We start from the raw sequence: 19,671 nt of genomic DNA, 5'->3' as shown, positions 1-19,671 counted from the left end.
GTCATCTTTATTTCAGAGATAAAGCACATGCAGTAGTGGTGCTCAGAGCGAGGCTTCATCAAACACTGAGACTATGGAAACAGTTTGAAAGCCGTCTCTACAGCGACACCTAGAGGGCATTTATGCATTGCTCTGGAGCAGCTACAAACCGTAAAGCTAATAGAGGTATTAACCCCCACATTGTACAGTCGAGGCTTCAGCTGATCTGGTGGAGCTAGGAGAGTTCCTGACCAGCATGCAGAGATTATGGGGTCGAGTCCAGCGTGATGCAGCTATAGACGTCAGTTTTTAAATGCTCTGTTCTTGTAGTGTGTTTGGTTTTAACATTGATCTAACATCCGAACAAACACTGTGAATAAATATGTCTTGTTTTGGTCATAAAAATGTAACATTAATCAAATACATCACTGTAATTTCAGAGTATTTGTGCAAATCAGCATTGGAGTTCTGGCCATTTACACAGTGGCCATATTCATCTGTAAACACACCAAAAACAAAACTAACATTATAGCAGACACTGTAAACAGCTCATTCCCAGACACTAGACTTCTCTGACAGGATATTCGAGTGTCAGGATGTTGTGGGACTGCTGTACAGGAGTTATGATTATGGATTATAGATCGCCAAATTTATCAGTTTTTGCTTTTTTTTTTAAAGCTTCAGGGTAAAACATGAACGCGGTTATGAATATATTAAAACATGTTTGTTTGTGGTAAAAATTCCTAATAATGACAAAAAAAAAAAAAATCCTAATTTGTGGATCTCCTTCCGGGTGCAGCTGTGGCTGGTGCATTCTGGGAAGTTTTCTTACCCCTTGGATTCGAGTGTGGTCCTGAAAAATCTTCGTTTGAAGGGGTGTTTACCAGCGGTGTAGTGCTAAAAAAAGGTGGTGTACTATTACCCCCGATCCAAACTTTAAATGATTGAGGCTTTTAAATGATATATATATATATATTTATTTTTTGTTGTTGTTTGTTTTTTACATCAGTTACCTGTAACTATTAACCTCGAAGAAAGGAAAAAACAAATACTATGTCAATGTAAGTCAATGGTTACAGGTTTCCAGCTTTCTTCAAAATATCTTCTTTTGTGTTCAAGAGAGGGGAAAAAATGACAAACCGGTTTGGAACAAGTAAAGGTTGAGGAAATGTTTAGCTAATAATAACTTCTGAAATGGCCTATGCTTTGAATCGCTGTAGTCACATGACATGGTGTTTCGAAACACTTGCGCTTCGGGATCTCGACTCATCAGTTTCACAGCAGCCATCCCTAACATGCAGGAGGTTACTGCAGAATAAGGCCTGACAGGTTTATCAGCAGCTCGACATGAAGCAGACCGCCTGGATGTACTTTAGCCCTTTTTTTAAACATGGCTACTTGCCACAAAACATATAAATTAGACACAAAAAAACAGTTTTGAGCCATAATAGTTTATTAATTCTTTAATTAAACACAAAGCTGACAGAAAGAGCTGATGGAGCATACACTAACCTGCACATTAATCATACACAACACCACCCAGACACAGAGACACGTTTATACATGTGCTCAGATTAGAGCTGACAGATTCTAGCTTTAAATAAAACGGGGGGGGGGGGGTGTAGATGGAAATCTATTAGAATCCGACAATTTGCTTTAAAAACAAAACACAAAGAGAGAACCGGAATCATCAAGAGCGGTCCATCACTAGCAGATTACAAAGCCATCCCTGACTGCACATCCAAAAACACCTCTAGCAAGCACACTGCTTTACACTGTCATTAATCTGCATATACAGCATGTAGAGCTCTCAGAAGATCAGATGATCTTACATTATTATTATCACTGATGTGTTTTAAAGGTGACTAGGGGTTATTCAGTGTGTTTATTGCAAAACTCCTCTGGTAAACAATAAGAAGAAACCCTGCAATTTCTGAAAGATCAAGAGTCAGCAAAGGGGAGGAACAGTACTGTACCACATTACTGACCATGAAGAGGAGCTAATGCAACTTTATAAAGGAGTATCCTAATGTATGACAATACCTAACACTAATCTTCACCCCACTGCTGAACAGCTTACTGTCTGCTTTACTCCACTACTAAAGAACATTAATCATCATCATCAGTTCAGACATAAGCGTCGAGTCCATACGCCGCTCTGCTGGACTTCTGCTTGTCTGAGGATGAGGATGAGGAAGAGCTCAGGATGATCTGCTTTTCTCCTGAGAGCGGAGACGAGCGCTTCACTGTCCTGCAGATCAACAACAGGTAGAGTGTTCTCAAAATCAGGCTAAAATCAGCTCGGTTTCAATTTCTCCAAAATAATGAGTGTTTTTGGGTTTGTCTTGTATAAACGGGGCTTTGCCGAAGCGTTTTGAGCCATTGTTGAAGATGTGTTGGATGTTGTGGATCAGTAAATGTGGAGTGTTGTGGTGATGCTGTCAGTGAAGTTGAAAGTTTAACAGACAGCAGATTTCATCAACACATTTCTGATCATAACAGTTTTAATAACTCATTTCTAATAACTGATTTCTTTTCTGAAAAAGCAAAGGAGCAGAGGATTCTTTCAGCAGGCTAAAGGATGAACAAACCGCCATGTTGAACTATTATCATCACCTGTTGGACTATTATGAACTCGGAATGGGGCGACGCGGTGGCGCAGTGAGTAGTGCTGTCGCCTCACTGCAAGAAGGTCGTTGTTTCGAGCCTCGGCTAGGTCAGTTGGTGTTTCTGTGTGGAGTTTGCATGTTCTCCCTGCGTTGGCGTGGGTTTCCTCTGGGTGCTCCGGTTTCCTCCACAATCCAAAGACATGTGGTACAGGTGAATTGGGTAAGCTAAATTGTCCGTAGTGTATGAGTGAGTGTGAGTGTGTATGGGTGTTTCCACTTCGTAAAACATATGCTGGATAAGTTGGCGGTTCATTCCACTGTGGTGACTAAGCCGAAAAGAAAACGAATGAATGAATGAACTCGGAATGATGGAGTAACTTTCTAACAGAGGTCACATGTGCTGGTGAAGATTAAAGATTCGAGACAGTCCTCCCTGCACCCCGCATCTTGATGATGTAGTTGACCAGGTCCGCTACGTAGCTGACAATCGCCCACACCTCCTCCTACCCTAAACCCAACCATCACAGTAGCATGGGCATTACCGTAGTGGGCAGTTCAAGGTCTGCTACGTAGCGGACCTGGTCAACTACGCCATCAGGCTGTGGTTTGCACTGTGCTTACCTTTTCTGTAATCATTGATCTGCAGTAATAATCAAATCCTGTTCATAGAAAGGTTAGTAATGAACATTTATATTGGTATACATTAGTACCATTTGGCAAAAGCAAGCCTGATAAAGGTGGCCCGTACCGATCCGAACCGAACTACTTAGTGGAAACGATTTGGCTGACTATTGAAAATCTGGAGCTGAGGATTAAAGAAATCTAACTGAGGGAACTGCCTCTAAATCTAGCTGAACTGTTCTGTTGGTCATGTTGTATTCCCACATTTACTCCTAGATCTACATCGGTGTCTTGTTCAGAGATGTCCGCTGCTGTGGTGTGTGTTGATACCTTGACTGGAATCCTTCATTTCCTGCAGTAAAGCTGAACACCAGTCCTCCCAGTATCAGCAGAGCCGATCCTCCCCATCCCACAAACAGAGCCGGTCCCAGTTCATACCTGCAGCGTCAGACGGACGCTCATCACAACTCAACATCAGCTCATATGATGATAATAATGATATTTCCTTACATTTACACATTTCTGAACACTTAGAGTGGTGGAGAGGAGACGGAGTGATGAAGCCGCTTATGATATGGGGATGGACAGAGGCCAGTGGGCAGATTTGGCCAGGATGCCGGGCTTAAACCCCTACCCTTTTTACCCTTTTTCTAAGGACATCCTGGAATTATTAATGAGCACAGAGAGTCAGGAGCTCGGTTTAACATCTCATCTGAAAAACTGTTGCTTTAGGACCCACACTGACCGCAGGACGCAGCCGCCTGCTGGTCTAACTAACACCACTTCCAGCAGCAGCCGAGCTTTCCCATGTGGTCTCCCATCCATATCAGATAATCACTCAAATACTCACCTCTTTCCTACGTAAGCTGGGTCCTTGAACTCAGAAACAACCCTGTGGCCGTACCAGCTGTAGGCGAACATCCCGCAGAGGCCTGAGAACATGAAAAGCTTCGTTCACGCAAAACTGAAGGTTCTGTCATTAGTTACTCTCTCTTCTGTCGATCCCCTGAGTCCTCTGTTCATCTTCAGACACAAATGAGGATATTTGAGCTGAAATGCTGGAGCTCCTCATCCTGCACAGACAGCAAGGGTCCTGAGACTCGACCCAAATCCAGAGCAGACCCCATAGACAGACCCTTGCTGTCTGTGGAAGATGAGGAGCTCTCTCACTTGATCTACAATACCTTCATTTGTGTCTGAAGATGGACGAAGGGGATTGAAAAGAGTAATTAATGACAGAGTGTTCATTTCTGAGTGCACTAAGAGCAGAAGCACTGAAACACACACTAGACTGAGCAGAAGCACTGAAACACACACTGGACTGAGCAGAAGCACTGAAACACACACTGGACTGAGCAGAAGCACTGAAACACACACTGGACTGAGCAGAAGCACTGAAACACACACTGGACTGAGCAGAAGCACTGAAACACACACTGGACTGAGCAGAAGCACTGAAACACACACTGGACTGAGCAGAAGCACTACCTGACGTCAGGTAATTGATCCCTCCAGCGAAGGTGACTTTGGCATTGACAGTTTCAGATCCTCCGAGTTTGGTGCACTTCATCCCCACTAAAGCCAGAATGGAACCGAATATCCCCAGGAGTATGGATATGAAGAGGAAGGATCGGCACACGTGAATGTACGCTGTCAAATGACGGACAGGACAATAGACACATTCAGCTCCAGCACAGATATAGATTATTTACAGAGCACTATAATGAAGCGCTTTACTACAGTTACTCCAAATAAACCTTCACTGTGCTAAAATACCTGACCTTGGAGGACAACACCAGTTCTCTGTGTATATTTGCAGGAATAACCAACAATACACAGAGTCAAAATGACTGACTTTATAAGAACAAATACTTTAGAAAGACGCTGATATTGTAAGTAGAGTGTGTGTAATTGCTCAATTGAGAATAAAGACCGTTTAAGAGTTCACACTTAGATAATGCTCGACAATAACAGCAGGTTTGGCATGCGGTCCCGGGAGAGAACCCTGAGCTCAGAGATAGATGAGCCCAAGGTTCCTGCCTGGTCAATGAGCATATGGAGGGATACGAGATCAGCGATCTCTCGAGTGCCCCCGTTTATACTTTGACTAATATGGTGGTTCTGATTGAGTCAGTATGTGTGTATGACTGTTAATACAATTTGTTTAAGTACATGTTTTTAGAGGAAACCGGAGGACCCGGGGAAAACCCACGCGAATACGAGGAGAACATGCAAACTCGGCGCAGGGAGTGCCGACTGGCTCAATTAAACCTTGAAACTTTGGCCCTCCTGCTGCAACACTAGCCACTGAGCCACCGTGTCGCCCGATCATAGAATAAGGAGGAGGGAGAAAGGAAGGATAGGGGGGGGGGGATAAAGAAGAAAAAGAAGATAGGCAATGACGTTTAGGCAGGATATTTACAGTAGTTTTAGAATAATCTGATAGGCTAATGATTAGCAATAAGGATCAGCTGTAGTCGATCAGATCACCTGCTCCTCTCGAAATTAGTCTGTGAAACTTCACTTCATGACATGTGTGATGTATTTCATTATCTGTTCTTTTTCTAATTAAGAAAATCTGCTAGATTAAGTTCATTGAACTTAAAAATGTAAGATGTTTTAAACTTCTGCTAACTTGATAATGTAAGTTAACCAATTAAAACTAAACTTAGCAAGTCCAGTTAACTCAAAAGAGGAAGTTGGGTCAATTATTTAACTCTGTCAGCAAAATATTTTAAGTTGAGAACTGTTGATGGATTAAGTCAGTACAACTTAACTGAGTCAAAGCAAAAAGATGACGTAACTAAGTTGAGTTGAGTGAACAAATCTGTATTTTCAGTGTAGGACATGTAGAGCTCTGAGAAGATCAGATGATCCTACATTACTATCACTGATATGAAGGGTATTCAGTGTGTTGTTCAGTGCAGAGCTCCTCTGTTAATAAAAGAAGACCCCTGCAGGTTCTGAGAGGGATCGAGCCTCAGACGGGCAGAACATGTAACGCAAAAGTACAACAGCGCATTACTGCCCATGAAGAGTAATGAACACAACCAGTCACCTTATAGTGGAGTAACTCAGTGTGGTAACCCATTACTTTCCCCAGCACTGCTGATGTGTGTGTGTGTGTGTGTGTGTGTGTGTGTGGATACTCACTGCGCAGAGCCAGAAATGTGGGGAAGACTTTGCAGTCGGAGACGCCGGTGGAGTCGGAGAGACAGTCCTTCCACAGGTTGGAGTAGTAGTGAGAGGAAGTGAGCACTGAAGTGTGCACCTCAGAGTACGCCCAGCACTCAGTGGGCACGGTGGAGCAGACCAGCAGCCAGCCGCACACACACACTATAAAACACACCATTTCAGTGTGCATCAGGACCGTCCTGTAATGCATGCTGTGATGGAGACAAGCTGAAGACGAGAACACACACACACACACACTCTCCAGATCCACAGCTTTCACTGCTATATGTGTGTTTGTGGTGTCAACAACACACACACACTCTCTCTGTTTATTGTATACACACTGCTGCCAACAACCCCTATGACACACGTTCATGTTGCAAAGGCCACCGACAACAGAAAATAACTCATCTGAGCATGAGCTGGCCGCAGGTCTCATCCAAACAGCAGAGAGAGAGTGTGTGTGTGTGTGTGTGTGTGTGTCTTCACTGCTTTACCATCTACTGGATCAACAACATCAGCATGATGCAGGCATTTCTCAAAACACACATGAACATGGTTATGAACATTAATAATTAATTAGCGCTGTGGCCTCACAGTAAGAAGGTCTCTGGTTCGAGTCCCGCCTGGGTCAGTTGGCGTTTCTGTGTGGAGTTTGCATGTTCTCCCTGTGTTGGCGTGCCCAATCATAGGTGCCCTTTAAAACAGATGCGCACTAGTGTACATGGAAGCTCAGCGTCCCTCACTGGTTCCCATCCCACAGATGATCAGGTCGCTTTGGTGTAGACCAGTGTTTCTCAACCACGTTCCAGAAGCTCCACCAGCACTGCATGTTCTGGATGTCTCCTCTGTCTGTCAAACCCATTACAGGTCTCTCAGCCTCTGCTGATGATCTGAATCAGGTGTGTTCGGTTAAGGAGACATGGTGAATGTGCAGAGCTGCTGCTCATCTAGGAACATGGTTGAGAAACACTGCTGTAGACAGAGCACAAATCTTTCATTCATTTTCCTTCAGCTCAGTCTCCATTTCAGGGGTCGCCACAGTAGAATGAACCTCCAACTATTCCAGCGTATGTTTTACACAGCAGATGTCAGTGCTGGGAAACACTGCCGCTCATCTTCTCTATAGTAATTGATCTGTATTGGGAAATGAGCTTTACTGTGATCCTCCGAGCTTTACTGTGAAGTGTGCACTGAGCTGTGTGTTTGATCGATAAACCAGAGCACATGCATTAATTTAAACACATCTCTTTATTAATCTCTGACTGTTTTCCTTGACAGAGCTGCTGTAGGGGGGGGGGGGGGGGGGGGGGGGGTCTCTTCACACAAACGTGTCTCTGGCCTGAGGTTTCTCATCTGTGGCCCGTGACATTCTGGACAGGCGAGAGCTGGACTGTCGGGACGGAGCCGAGTATGCAGAAGTGTACGCTGTTTTACTGGCCGTCCGCCGGCCGTATGATGGACGAGTGTACAGCGTTCTGCCCACAGATACGGTCTTCTTCCTGCAGAACAGAGCGGCAGATTCATTCCTCAGGTTGCATGTATTCCTGGTTCTGTAGGTTTGACTGAATCAGCTACTGACCTTGTGGAGACGTTTGTCACGGTGTATAAAACAGAGCCAAGAATTATGAGGAAACTTCCAACTAGTCCAAAGAATATCGGCGCTCCTATGCCATACCTACACAAACCAGAGTAAAGGTGTAGGAATATGAAAGACATGGAGTAATCGCTCAAGAGTTCCTCAGCACAGACGTGAACTGAAAGACTTCAAGATAAAAGGATATATATACATATATATATATGAGCAGGTCCAGTGTTATGGATGAGACATTTGCAGTAACACTCAAAACAGAAAGTCCATGCTAACATTATATTGAAGCATCTGTTTATATTATCCAGAAGAGCTGAGCACTGAGTTACGGGATCAGAGAAATATACATCTGTAAACATGTTTTATACTTTATATGAGGGAAATAAACACGCGTTATAAATGTGCCTGAAAACGTCTGCGAGTTTACAGTTTACAACATTAATTCTGTGAATTAAACTGCACAACCCAAAAGAAACCCCGCTAATCAAAAGGAGAAGAGTCGGCTCACTATAAAACTAAAGTGATTGGTTTATTTGATGTAATATTTTCACGTTTATGAGGAAAAAGCCTCGTTACAGTGTGAAATGTCTCCGTTATGGATGTGACAGATGTGGAATTGCCACTTGTGTGACTTTGGTAAATCAAATATAACGGTTTTAAATCATTGACAGATGTATTTGAGTATTTCTAAAGTGCTGTAGGATACTTGCTGACACTAAAAACCCAGAAACAGTTTCTGGATTTGGGTGAAATCTCTATTTTTACATGGTAATGTGGACATTTGCACGGAATTGCTCATATATATATATATACCCTGCAGCTACAGGACGTCAACATGACGTCATATTGACGCTGTACCCCAACATCATGGCGACGTTGGATTTGTTTGGAAATGAAAATCAAGTTGACATCAGAACCGAATGTCAGGCCAACGCCAATGTCCAACCTAAAATCAACCAAATATCAATATCTAATCATGTTACACCTTGACGTTGTGTGGACGTTACCACTATGACATTATCAGACGATGGATTTTGGTCACTTTCAAACACAACCTCAAATCAACCAAATATCAACGTACTTTGACGTCATCATTGGACGTAGGCTAGACATTGAATATTGGTCACCTGATCTAAATCTAACCTAATATTAAGTCTTATGATGTTGTGTATATGCATTTATTTTGGAGGATGCACAGATATTCATATCAGCTACTACTGAACACACTGAGCTGAACGGGTCATCTGTACATTTAATTTCATCATGACTAGTGACCCTTCTCTGCAGTCGGAGCTGTTTTAATTAAAATCCACACACTGCACTGCCTCTTAACCTCACACATAATCAGAAGTGAGACTTCAGTGATATTCTGGACTTGAAGACTTCTGCTTTTCAGAAATCTGCTCAGCATGTGTCGTCTCTGAAATGGATCACTTGATGACCTGCCTTTATTTGCAGCTGTATTGAAGTGGATTGTGTTTTTCACAGCCTGTTTAATGCAATCATTCAGCTGCATGAGCGAGCGAGCGAGGGAAAGTGTGTGATCGAAGCACATCTCTGCATGACGGAGAATCCCGTACCTTATAACAGTGGTGTCAACAGCAGGAGCAAAGGCAGCACTGGCGACTCTGTTGGTGTATAAACAATATGCTGCAGCCGCTGACAGACCTGTGAGGGTTTCAACACACACATGTGGGTGAATACAGAGAAGACAATCATCCAAGTCGATCCGCAGCAGCAGGGGTGTTCCACATGTAGAAAGCTGGGTCATGTGCCCCGGGAACAAACAGAAATATTTGGTTTTGCTCACCACCGACACAATGGGACGCTGCTCCGGCTAGTAAAACTCTGCGTTTGTTCTTCTCACTGCCACCGATGTAGGTGCACTCCATCCCGATGAAGCAGAGGATAGCGGCGATGAAGCCCAGACCCATAGCGATCATCAGCAGCCCGCGCACAGCCTGAACATACGCTATAGAGGAGGACAACACAACTGACACACCAGAGCTCAGACAACAACAGAGCAGACAGAGACGGCCTTACGTGTGACGGCCCACAGCGCGTCGTACTCTCTGCAGTCGGCGATGGATGACATGTCCGTCACACAGTCCTTCCACAGGTTGGACCAGTACCAGGATGCCTTCATCATCCAGTTTCCGCCTTTCCCTCCCACATAGAGGATCCTCCAGTAGTCCATGGCCAGAGTACAGCTGACGAACAGCCAGCCGAAGGTGGAGATCAGGAACCCCAACACCTGGATCAGCCTCTTCCTCATGGCTCTCAACGCAGACACTGAGCTCCACACACACACACACTCACACACACACACACTCCAGGAGAGCCTGTGTTGTGATCGTACACACACACACACACACCGTGACGCTGCTTTACTGTAAACAGTATCAGGTGTTTCTCGGACACGGAGAGAATATGTAAAGATAATCAAAGCACACACATCCTGCAGAAACATCCACAGATATCAACACTCAGTCTGTTGACCCATCACTTATCACTCAATACTATTTAGAAACAATTCAATAACTTTACACTCATTATTCATTAAACAATAACTTTATTTTTTAATCACATTGATTATTAAGGTGGAGTTTGCATGTTCTCCCCGTGTTGGTGTGGGTTTCCTCCGGGTGCTCCGGTTTCCCTCACAGTCCAAACACATGCGCTATAGGGGAACTGAGGAACTAAACTGGCTGTAGTGTATGGGAGTGTGTGTGAATGAGTGTGTATGGGTGTTTCCCAGTGAGGGGTTGCAGCTGGAAGGGCATCCTCTGCGCAAAACATGTGCTGGAATAGTTGGCGGTTCGTTCTGCTGTGGCGACCCCTGATTAATAAAGGGACTAAGCTGAGAAGAAAAGGAATGAATGATATAAATTTGGCTGTGCTAGTTTTAGTTTTGGGATCGTTATTGAATGTTATTGTGTTAGATGAGCTCCAGATTTGGCGTCAGTACTGACTAATCTAATGTATATGCACAAATATAAGATTGTAGAGCTCCTATTAAAAATATGAATTTAGAAGAGAGATTAGTGAGGGGTGTACTCATATATGCTGAGCTCTGTAACACACATCATGGGAAACATGCTACACATGGTGTGGTCTTCATTCCGCCTGGTCTGCATTTGTTGTGACCCCAGCATCAGGCCAGGTTTAAAACATGCTTATGCATTGAATATTTTGCAGCTTAAGAAATTTGGGCTGAACGCACGACTGGGAAACTCTAGATGTTAGCGACACCGCTGGCCATTCAGTGAACTGCTCTCATGCGCGTATACTGAATGTCGAATGTCATATACTGAACGTCGAGACTGAACGTGACTCGATGCTCAGATGTATTCACAGTGAAATATTTCCTATACAATGATTAGAGTATAAAAAGTATAAAAATTTGCACAAGTTATACAAACAGTTTGTCATCTACAATAAAAAGCAAGTAAAATGTACAGATTTCATCATTTGTGTTGTAAAGATGAACGGTAGTCTTGTGAAAGCTCTGGATTGAGTTATTCTTTGCTTCTGATCTCAGAGTTAGCAGATCAGGTCTGGAGTGTGTTATACGTAGGCGTTTTTGTCGAAGTGCTGTGGAGTGCTGCTGTATTCTGGAAGAGTCCTCCTGGTGTGAGACGTCTGACTCTGAGGCATCGCTCCCGACATTAGAGACGCCACTCTTCTGTTCGGAGAACTCCTGACAACCACAAACATCCGTCATGACCACAAATGACCAAACAAAGCAGGTGTTATGATGACACGAAAAGTCCACCGGCACACAGCGCACAGAAATCTGAAATACAGTGACCGTGCTTAACCCTTGTGTGCTGTTGGGTCGTTTTCACCCACTCTGGGCTGATTTTGAGGCTTAATTTGGCAAATTAAATAGACTGATTTTTGCAGACAAATCGTATTTTGACATATTTTGGGAACATGCTTTAAAATAAACTCAACAATACACTCTGGGCACATTTACTACCCTTCTGTTGTGTTGGGGGCTGTTTTTGCCCCATTGACTTCCATCATCTAAAGGCTTAAGTTTCTGTTACACTTATCTTGATACGTGTGGAGAAACTCGAGTAATCCCCTCAGCTGTCAGAACACAGTAAACACAGAGGGTGTATCTCCACACACACACTATTATCTGCTGTTTTACTCTATATAAAAGACAGAAACTCTTCAGCACGGGCCGATCTAAAGGGTTAATGCTGCACACTGATGATCAAACTGTCCCTCTTCCCAATGGGAGACCAGCAGCAATCAAGAATGCATGATTATCTGCTGTCATGGCTTTGCAATCAATAAATGCGATTATAATGGAAGTCAATGGGGCAAAAACAGCCCCCAACATCACCAAAGGGGAGTCAATCTGAACAGTACACAAGGCTTAAGGTCATTGTGAGCACTACAGCAGTCAGGCCTTTACTTGTTGCTGCTGCCGTCAGCCATGGACAGGGTGAAGAGCGCTCCTCCGAGCAGACACAGAGTGGATCCAGCCCAGCCGATGAACAGAGCGGCGCCCAGCTCATACCTGACAACACACACACACACACAAGACTTCAGCACAGCAGCACTCCTGACACCTTCTGCTGAGAAGAAGAAAACACACGTACTTCTGCGCGACAAACATGGGGTCGAAAAACTCCGAGGTGATCCTGTGAGCGTAGAGCGAGTATGCAGTCAGAGAGCACAGACCTGCGGAGAAACAGGCCAACAACAGACAACACTGCACAGCACTGTCAGAGAGCATAGCGACCCGCTGCACCTCAAAACCAAATCAAAGAACCTATTTAAATGACGTCATTTCGAACAAAATCCGTCTGGAGCGAAGATGGTTCTGAGTTCTTTCAAACTGCTCATCATAGTTACTTATAGGGGAGTTTGTTTTGGCTGCTGAACACCTTTGAGTTGCCATTGGTCCATGGAGATCACACAATCAGTGGGCGTGTTCAAGAGCTCCGCCCTCTTTAGCGTGCGGTTTCTTCTCTAGTATCTGCACCTGTACGATCCCTCGATGGTACCCTAACCTGAACAGGTATTTATCGTTGGCTGTGTAACAGGCTAGAGATCTGAGACTTGCCGGATGTTTATGAAGCTGTTCTTCTCTCCCAGCTGATATTGCTGGATTTATTGGTACACAAGAGCAGCGTAACACATCTACAACCCTGCCTATCGTAGCCCGGCCGAGTCGGACTGTTCAAACACAGAATCCGGTCACTCATACAGTGTACGGCCTTAAAGGTGCTTTAATGAGAGAGAGGAACTCACCGGTACAAGCAAAGTTGAATCCAGCGAAGCTGACGACTCTGGCTTTGAACTTGTCCGGGCCGCCGATCTTAGTGCACTTCATGCCGATCAGAGCGAAGATGGAGCCAAAGAAACCCAGACAGACAGCAGTGATCATCAGGCCACGGCACACCTGGATATAACCTGCTCGACATCACACACACTTCAGACAGTGCAGTAGTGTTATTCAGTCATCAGACACCGCTGCTGCGCTCTGCATTAATGAAGCTTCACGAGCTCCAACACTTTCTCTGATTCCTGTGCCGGGGCAGCAGACGGGTCTCCACTGGCCAAATATTAGCTCGCTAGTTAACCCACGAAACTACTGAACGATTGGAAAACAGCCTGGAGAGAAATGCATCAGTTTTATTGCCCTCAGTGCTAAACATTGACTCATTTCAGGCTGCGCTGTGTTTACTTTCCACAAGCATGGAGAGCATTATTCCAGAATAAATCAGCTCAGTGTGATGAAGTGTGTAATGATGCTGAACAAGGAGACGTAAAGTTACCAGTCCTCTAATCGAGAAGTACAGTCGAAGGTAAAAGCATTCTCCCAGTAAAATTATAATTCGGTTTACAATATTTCCCAAATCCTGCTTAACGGAGAGGTTTATTAGTCTTATTCTGGCTAGAATATAAGCAGTTTTTACTTGTTTTAAGGTCAATATTATTAGCCCCCTTCAGCAATATTAGTGTTGGATTGTCTCCAGAATAAACCACTGTTATACAATGACTTGCCTAATTACCCTAACTTTACCCTAATTACCCTAGTGAAGCCTTTAAATGTGACTTTAAGCTGAATACTAGTGTCTTGAAGAATATCTAGTCTAATATTATGTGCTGTCATCATGACAAAGAGAAAATAAATCAGTGATTAGACAACAGGAATTACTGTGATAATGTCCTTGATCTGTTAACATCCCCTGGGGAATGTTTTATATCTCACAGGAGGATGAATAATAGTCTTCAACTGTATATATGAGCACATAACGTACAGGTGTATCCTTAAATGTACTGTAGCTGACCATCTGCACATAAAGACTCCCCCAGTTTTACTCACATATTCAGTAGTCCACGTTACACATTCCCTAACCCCTGTACATAATAACCCTTGCTAAATCAGACGTGCAGGCTTCAGCTGTAGATAAACAGGAGCTCAGAAACTGACCGTCCAGTGCCAGCATTGAAGGGAAGTCTTTGCAGTTGGAGACGCCGGTGGAGTCGGTCACGCAGGTTTTCCACAGGTTGGACCAGAAGGTGGCTGTGGTGATGACCGTGCCGTCGATCGAAGACACCTTCCAGTAGTCTGTGGGTAATGTGGAGGAGATCAGCACCCAGCCTGAGGTGCAGAGGATGAAGGCCAAGATCTCTCGCGCCATGTTCCTCATTCTCCAGCCTGTAAAGAGCACTAGAAGAGCTGCGTGATATATTCCAGGAGGAGGAACACTGAACACTGCCAGACAGAGAGGAGAACAGCCCTTTATGAACACCTACACTACAAACCTGCTGGATTCTGATTGGCTGATGGTCACTCTCAGGTGTTTGGCTGTAGTCAGATAAAAGTTAAAGTAGTTCCGGCAGGTTTAGAGCGCATTACAGCTCCATATCACAGCTGTGCGTCCCCATAGTGACAGATGTAAAACAGCAGTGTGTGTTGTGAGTGCTGGTCAGGTGTGCATGTGTGTGTGCTTGATGCTTCTGTCAGTCTATGTCGCTCCTGTCTCTGTTCATCTAAAACTCCACATCTATAATCCTCTTAGTCTATGCTGACATTATCTTCAGCAGCTCAAACACTCTAATGGCTAATGGACAGACGGCTGCTTCTCACTCAGGGCTGCTGTTTATGCTAATGAGATGGAGACTAGTGGGCGGGGCTTTTGTCCCTCTGATGACATGTACAATGGGTGAATGTGCATCAAGTCTGATTAGAACACAATTACATCATGTTGAGCATTAGAGGCTGAAGATATTCACACACTGCTGACACACACACACACACACACACACATACTACTGTGTGTAAAACCAGCATAAATAAAATTAGCATAATAGGTGCCCTTTACAGAATGGTATTGGTCAAACACTAGCGGACAGAACTCCTCCAGGCCAGCAGTACACACCTCCACAATGATGTATTAGGAAAATATTCAGTAACTGCAGAGGTCGAGCAGATGAAATGGAAAACTCACCTGTAACACTTCCCTTGTTCCATAACATCCCCAAACGCTTATGGAAGAGCAGGACGGTGGTGTATGAAGTGATCATAACAGCATCAGTAGTGCAGTATCAGCGGTTCACTGATCTGAGATCAGCCATGGGGTCTTTCTGTCTCTTTAACTGATCAGTGTAAGTTATGGACATGAGATCTTCAGCTATAACGGTCTCTGTGTGTGAGAGTTCAGCTCTTAATGATTCCAGGAGTCTGGTTACTCATTCAGGACTATTATTCTGATACTGACCTCAACAGGTCACACTTCTCTGAAGAGCTTCTCACTGCTCTGAGAACAGTTTCAAAAAGCTGCATTATATCAACACCATACACACTATATAGACATGATCTCTAAATCACGAAGCTAGAGGATCACTAGTGAAGTGTTCACAGCTCTTCATGTGTTTTCATCATTTGAGGTGTTAATGGTGCTGATAAACCTGCTGGAGGTGGATGTGGTGTTGACAGAGGAGTCGCTGAAGCACTGCTATAAGAGGAATGGAGAGTTCAATCCACTGACCTGATGTGAACATCAATGTTCATCACACTAAATCATGGGCTGATTTCAGACAGCATCGATATATACACTAGATATCACATGTGGACCCTGAGCATAGCGCTGCGTGCTGGTGTAGTAACGAGTGAACAGAGAGAAAGCACAGAGCCAGAACATTTCAGATGTCGTTTTCTACCATTTTGTATGCTACGAGCTGGAGCAACGAGCAGCCCCAAATTATTGATTACAAATGTTGTACACCATTTAGACCAGGAAAGTGGACATGCACAGTGAGACGCAGGGATATCGATGGCTCACACGAGCAGTTCATAACGGAGATCCATTCACAAATGGATCAGACCAAATTAAACAGGGAGGGAGGATCACACAGACACACACTCTTTATCAGCAAACACCACTGCGCTCACTGGTCCATCCATGTAGAAAAGTCATGTACAATTATCATTTTTGTAATTTAATTCAATATTTGCATACTGACCAGCGGGGAAACTCCCGATCATAGATTTACATGTGTATATATCACTGGCTCTGCATGGCCACAGTCCTCCACTGCAGCTTGGTCCCGCATTCATTTCAAAGGTGCGCCCTGTACTAAAATGGCGGCTCTATTGATGCATTCCTTCCAATAGACAACAACAGGGTAGGCGACATCTAATGGGAATATCTGTTCAGACAGCATTTATTATTGCATCTCACACCATCAGAACTGCGGTCTAGCGCATCTTCTGTAGTGCGCATCCACTGAATGCTGTTATCCCATAATGCACTGCGAGAGGATTCATTAATATGAGTGAAGCGACGTCACTCACACAAGCAGGTCAATATTCAGATTAAATTCTAAATGTAAAGATTCAGCATACAACTAAACCCTGTATAATAGTGTTTAAGGGCCTTAAATTCCTCTACATTGATCGACTTTGAATTGACGCAACTTCACTTCTAATTTGATGAACATTTAATAGTTTAAGACTGCGCAGACGTGCTGCATATAGAGAATGAACACTCAATGCAGACGCTCCTGCAGTACTGCTGCTGTCAGACGCAGTGTTCATGCAGTGAACGAGTGACTCTGAGATTTGCACAGGTCTGAGGAGCAGCTCTGAGTTTTATTAACATAGTTACAGATCGGAGCATCACTTCCCGTCTTTACATCCAATAATAATCCTCTCTGCTCTCCCATTGGAGGAGGAACTCATGAATATTCAAAACAGTCTGAAAATAAGCCATCCTTAAAAATAAAGCAGAACTTTGAGAGCTGAGAGACAGGAGTATAAAATATCTGTGTGTGTTAGATCAAATATCACACACACACACACACACACACACACACACAGAGCAGATCCTCCAGGAGGGTTTATTCAAAAGAAGTCTGCAGCCGAGGGTCTCTTCATGGAGGAGGGCGACGGCGACTTCAGCACCCCAGATTTGGGTGCCCGGCTGGGGTCAAAGGGCAGACGGTCGGGACTGAGCAGAGCGCTGCGGTCCGACTTCCTGAACTCTGCAGAGAAACACTCGTCATCAGATGATATTCGGCAGGTTTCCTTTATTCTATCATTCAGAAACATCACAGCAGACACAAAGCAGAACGCAAATACACTGCAGCGCCGCTATATGTGAATATACACACACAGAGCTCAGCATAGATGAGTGTTTGATCCATTTCTCAGTCATTATAAACGATCATTATTGTGTATTTAAACAAAACGGTTTTATTAAACTCTATATCCATTATAATAAGCGTCTGCTCACTGAACACCTTCAGCAATAGAGAAATCATACATTTACTACCAAAACAGCTATAGGGGAAATTTATTATAAACTACAAAAATAATGTTTTTCCTGATTTTATCCTGTTTATTACGGCTGTATTTAATATTCATTTGTGTGTAGTCGTACTGTGATCTTGAACATGAAGTCAAACACTCTGATGGCTAATGGACAGACGGCTGCTTCTCACTCAGGGCTGCTGTTTATGCTAATGAGATGGAGAGATGGGCACTAGTGGGCGGGGCTTTCCCCCTCTGATGACACGTACAAAGAGAGAATGTCAATCAAAGTGCGTCTACAGACTGTTTCTATGTAAGAATTTCCTATTATATTCTCTGAACATTTGTATGATCTCTATATATTTTATTATATTTATTATTTTCTATTAATTTCCTTCTGGAGAAATCTTATTTCTTTTAGTTTGGCTGGAATAAAAGCAGTTCTTCATTTTTTTAACCCATTTTAAGCTCAATATTATTAGCCCCCTTCAGCAATATTAGTGTTGGATTGTCTCCAGAATAAACCACTGTTATACAATGACTTGCCTAATTACCCTAACTTTACCCTAATTACCCTAGTGAAGCCTTTAAATGTCACTTTAAGCTGAACACTAGTGTCTTGAAGAATATCTAGTCTAATATTATGAGCTGTCATCATGGTGAAGCACGTACCCACGGTTTTGTTGTTCTTGAGGCCGAAGGTGACTTTCTTCCTGTCGGTCTTGGCAGCGGCTGAGATCTGCACAGAAGACAGAGAACATTATATTATTAGTCAATCAGCTCAGAGCTCAGCGGAGGGTAGAATAAAGCTGTGTGCTGTCAGTCCAGCTGATCTGGGGTCAGTTCTGCAAACCTCTCTTAAATAATCCAAGCTGATTTGGCAGATCCTGGATAACTGATCTCTGGCTAATTTGGTTCTGCAAACAAGTTCATCAATCAGATTAAATCATCTGTATGAGCTGATCTGAGATCTGTGTGTGCTGTGGACAGATCTCTCCGTCCTCCAGATCATGATCCGCACTGCAGTGATTGGCTGACGGCACAGCAGCGTAATGACATCATCTGATTAATGTTCAATTATCATCAACGTCAGCACAGTTACATCAAGCTCACAGCAGACGGTTTACTGAGTTTTACATATAGAGATGCTCTTCAGGGGTTTCTTCATCCTGTGGTGTAAGGCAGAACTGCTGCTTTAATTAATTTAGCATTAAATAAGCAGTTTAATATGGTAAAAGTGTGCAATATTAGCTGCCAAACGCCTGCAGGACACATACATGATTCATTCTTCATAATAAAGCAAGATTGGCCTCGTCTATGATCATACAGAAACTGTGCTGAAGCTGGCTCGGCTTCTAAAGGGATGTGTTCATACCTAAAGAAAGCCCACATTGGTATCTTAAAGTTATCCTCTAGGCCTACTGACACTGATAAATGAGCTGTTTGAGCCCTTTGTGGAGGACCTGTGTGTGCGTGTGTGTGTGTGTGTGTGTGTGTGTGTGTGCGTGTTTGTGTACCCGTGTGTTTTTAAGCCCTTTACAGAAGAGCGGCGCTGGAGCTTTCTTCTGACTCAGCACAAACTTCTTCTTCATCTTCCGGTCTGTGCTGACAGGAAGTGCTGGATCTTTAGCTTCCTGTAGAGAGAGAGAGAGAATGCAGAGGTGGAACAGAGCAGGTCTGGGTTTGCATCTATAGGAGCCTCAGCTCTCGCTACTGATAATGCCAAACATGAATTATAATCATGAAATAAACAAACAACAAGACCAAATCATTTATAGTACAGGAGCTGCTGAGCGCTGGACTCTGATTGGCTGACGGTCAGTCTAAGGTTCAGGTCTCAACCATGACTCCTGGAGGGCCGCAGCTCTGCTCCAACCCTAATCAATCCTAAATGTCTTGTTAGAAATATTCAATAA

General features: G+C 43.8%; 4 protein-coding genes across 6 annotated transcripts in view; all 4 read right to left on the bottom strand.

The window, feature by feature from the left end:
* Positions 1-1,527: 1,527 nt before the first annotated feature.
* On the bottom strand, positions 1,528-6,625 carry cldn10c (claudin 10c). The gene is made up of 5 exons (XM_056465046.1): positions 6,363-6,625; positions 4,698-4,859; positions 4,060-4,141; positions 3,540-3,647; positions 1,528-2,230 (listed from the first exon to the last, which is right to left on the bottom strand). The coding sequence occupies exons 1-5, from the start codon at positions 6,592-6,594 to the stop codon at positions 2,107-2,109; spliced, it is 708 nt and encodes a 235-aa protein (XP_056321021.1). The 5' UTR covers positions 6,595-6,625; the 3' UTR covers positions 1,528-2,106.
* A 1,069-nt stretch (positions 6,626-7,694) lies between these two features.
* LOC130234607 (claudin-10) lies at positions 7,695-10,444 on the bottom strand. The gene is made up of 5 exons (XM_056464848.1): positions 10,018-10,444; positions 9,785-9,946; positions 9,555-9,642; positions 7,966-8,061; positions 7,695-7,885 (listed from the first exon to the last, which is right to left on the bottom strand). Exons 1-5 carry the CDS (start codon positions 10,442-10,444, stop codon positions 7,705-7,707), a joined length of 954 nt encoding a protein of 317 aa, XP_056320823.1. The 3' UTR covers positions 7,695-7,704.
* Positions 10,445-10,459: 15 nt separating this feature from the next.
* On the bottom strand, positions 10,460-16,976 carry cldn10b (claudin 10b). 3 transcript variants are annotated; one of them, XM_056464849.1, is made up of 6 exons: positions 16,468-16,976; positions 14,432-14,659; positions 13,246-13,407; positions 12,591-12,672; positions 12,404-12,508; positions 10,460-11,674 (listed from the first exon to the last, which is right to left on the bottom strand). In XM_056464849.1, the coding sequence occupies exons 1-6, from the start codon at positions 16,559-16,561 to the stop codon at positions 11,542-11,544; spliced, it is 804 nt and encodes a 267-aa protein (XP_056320824.1). In that variant the 5' UTR covers positions 16,562-16,976; the 3' UTR covers positions 10,460-11,541. The 3 variants fall into 3 exon arrangements, with proteins under 3 accessions (XP_056320824.1, XP_056320825.1, XP_056320826.1); XM_056464851.1 differs by having other exon boundaries at positions 11,548-11,674; positions 12,591-12,632; XM_056464850.1 differs by lacking the exon at positions 16,468-16,976 and having other exon boundaries at positions 14,432-16,458.
* Positions 16,977-17,064: 88 nt separating this feature from the next.
* rrp1 (ribosomal RNA processing 1) overlaps positions 17,065-19,671 on the bottom strand; it is a 7,427-nt gene continuing 4,820 nt past the window's right edge. Inside the window, exons 11-14 of the mRNA XM_056464799.1 lie at positions 19,537-19,556; positions 19,273-19,444; positions 18,428-18,494; positions 17,065-17,487 (exon numbers count right to left, since the gene is read on the bottom strand). Coding sequence (XP_056320774.1) covers positions 17,348-17,487; positions 18,428-18,494; positions 19,273-19,444; positions 19,537-19,556 — 399 coding nt within the window. The 3' untranslated portion in view covers positions 17,065-17,347. The remainder of the gene's footprint in view (positions 17,488-18,427; positions 18,495-19,272; positions 19,445-19,536; positions 19,557-19,671) is intronic.

The sequence above is a fragment of the Danio aesculapii genome, chromosome 9 (genome assembly GCF_903798145.1).
Source record: "Danio aesculapii chromosome 9, fDanAes4.1, whole genome shotgun sequence".
Classification (NCBI taxonomy): Eukaryota; Metazoa; Chordata; class Actinopteri; order Cypriniformes; family Danionidae; genus Danio; species Danio aesculapii.
The sequence above is the reverse complement of the archived record's forward strand: the minus strand, read 5'-3'. Positions and strand labels throughout refer to the sequence as shown.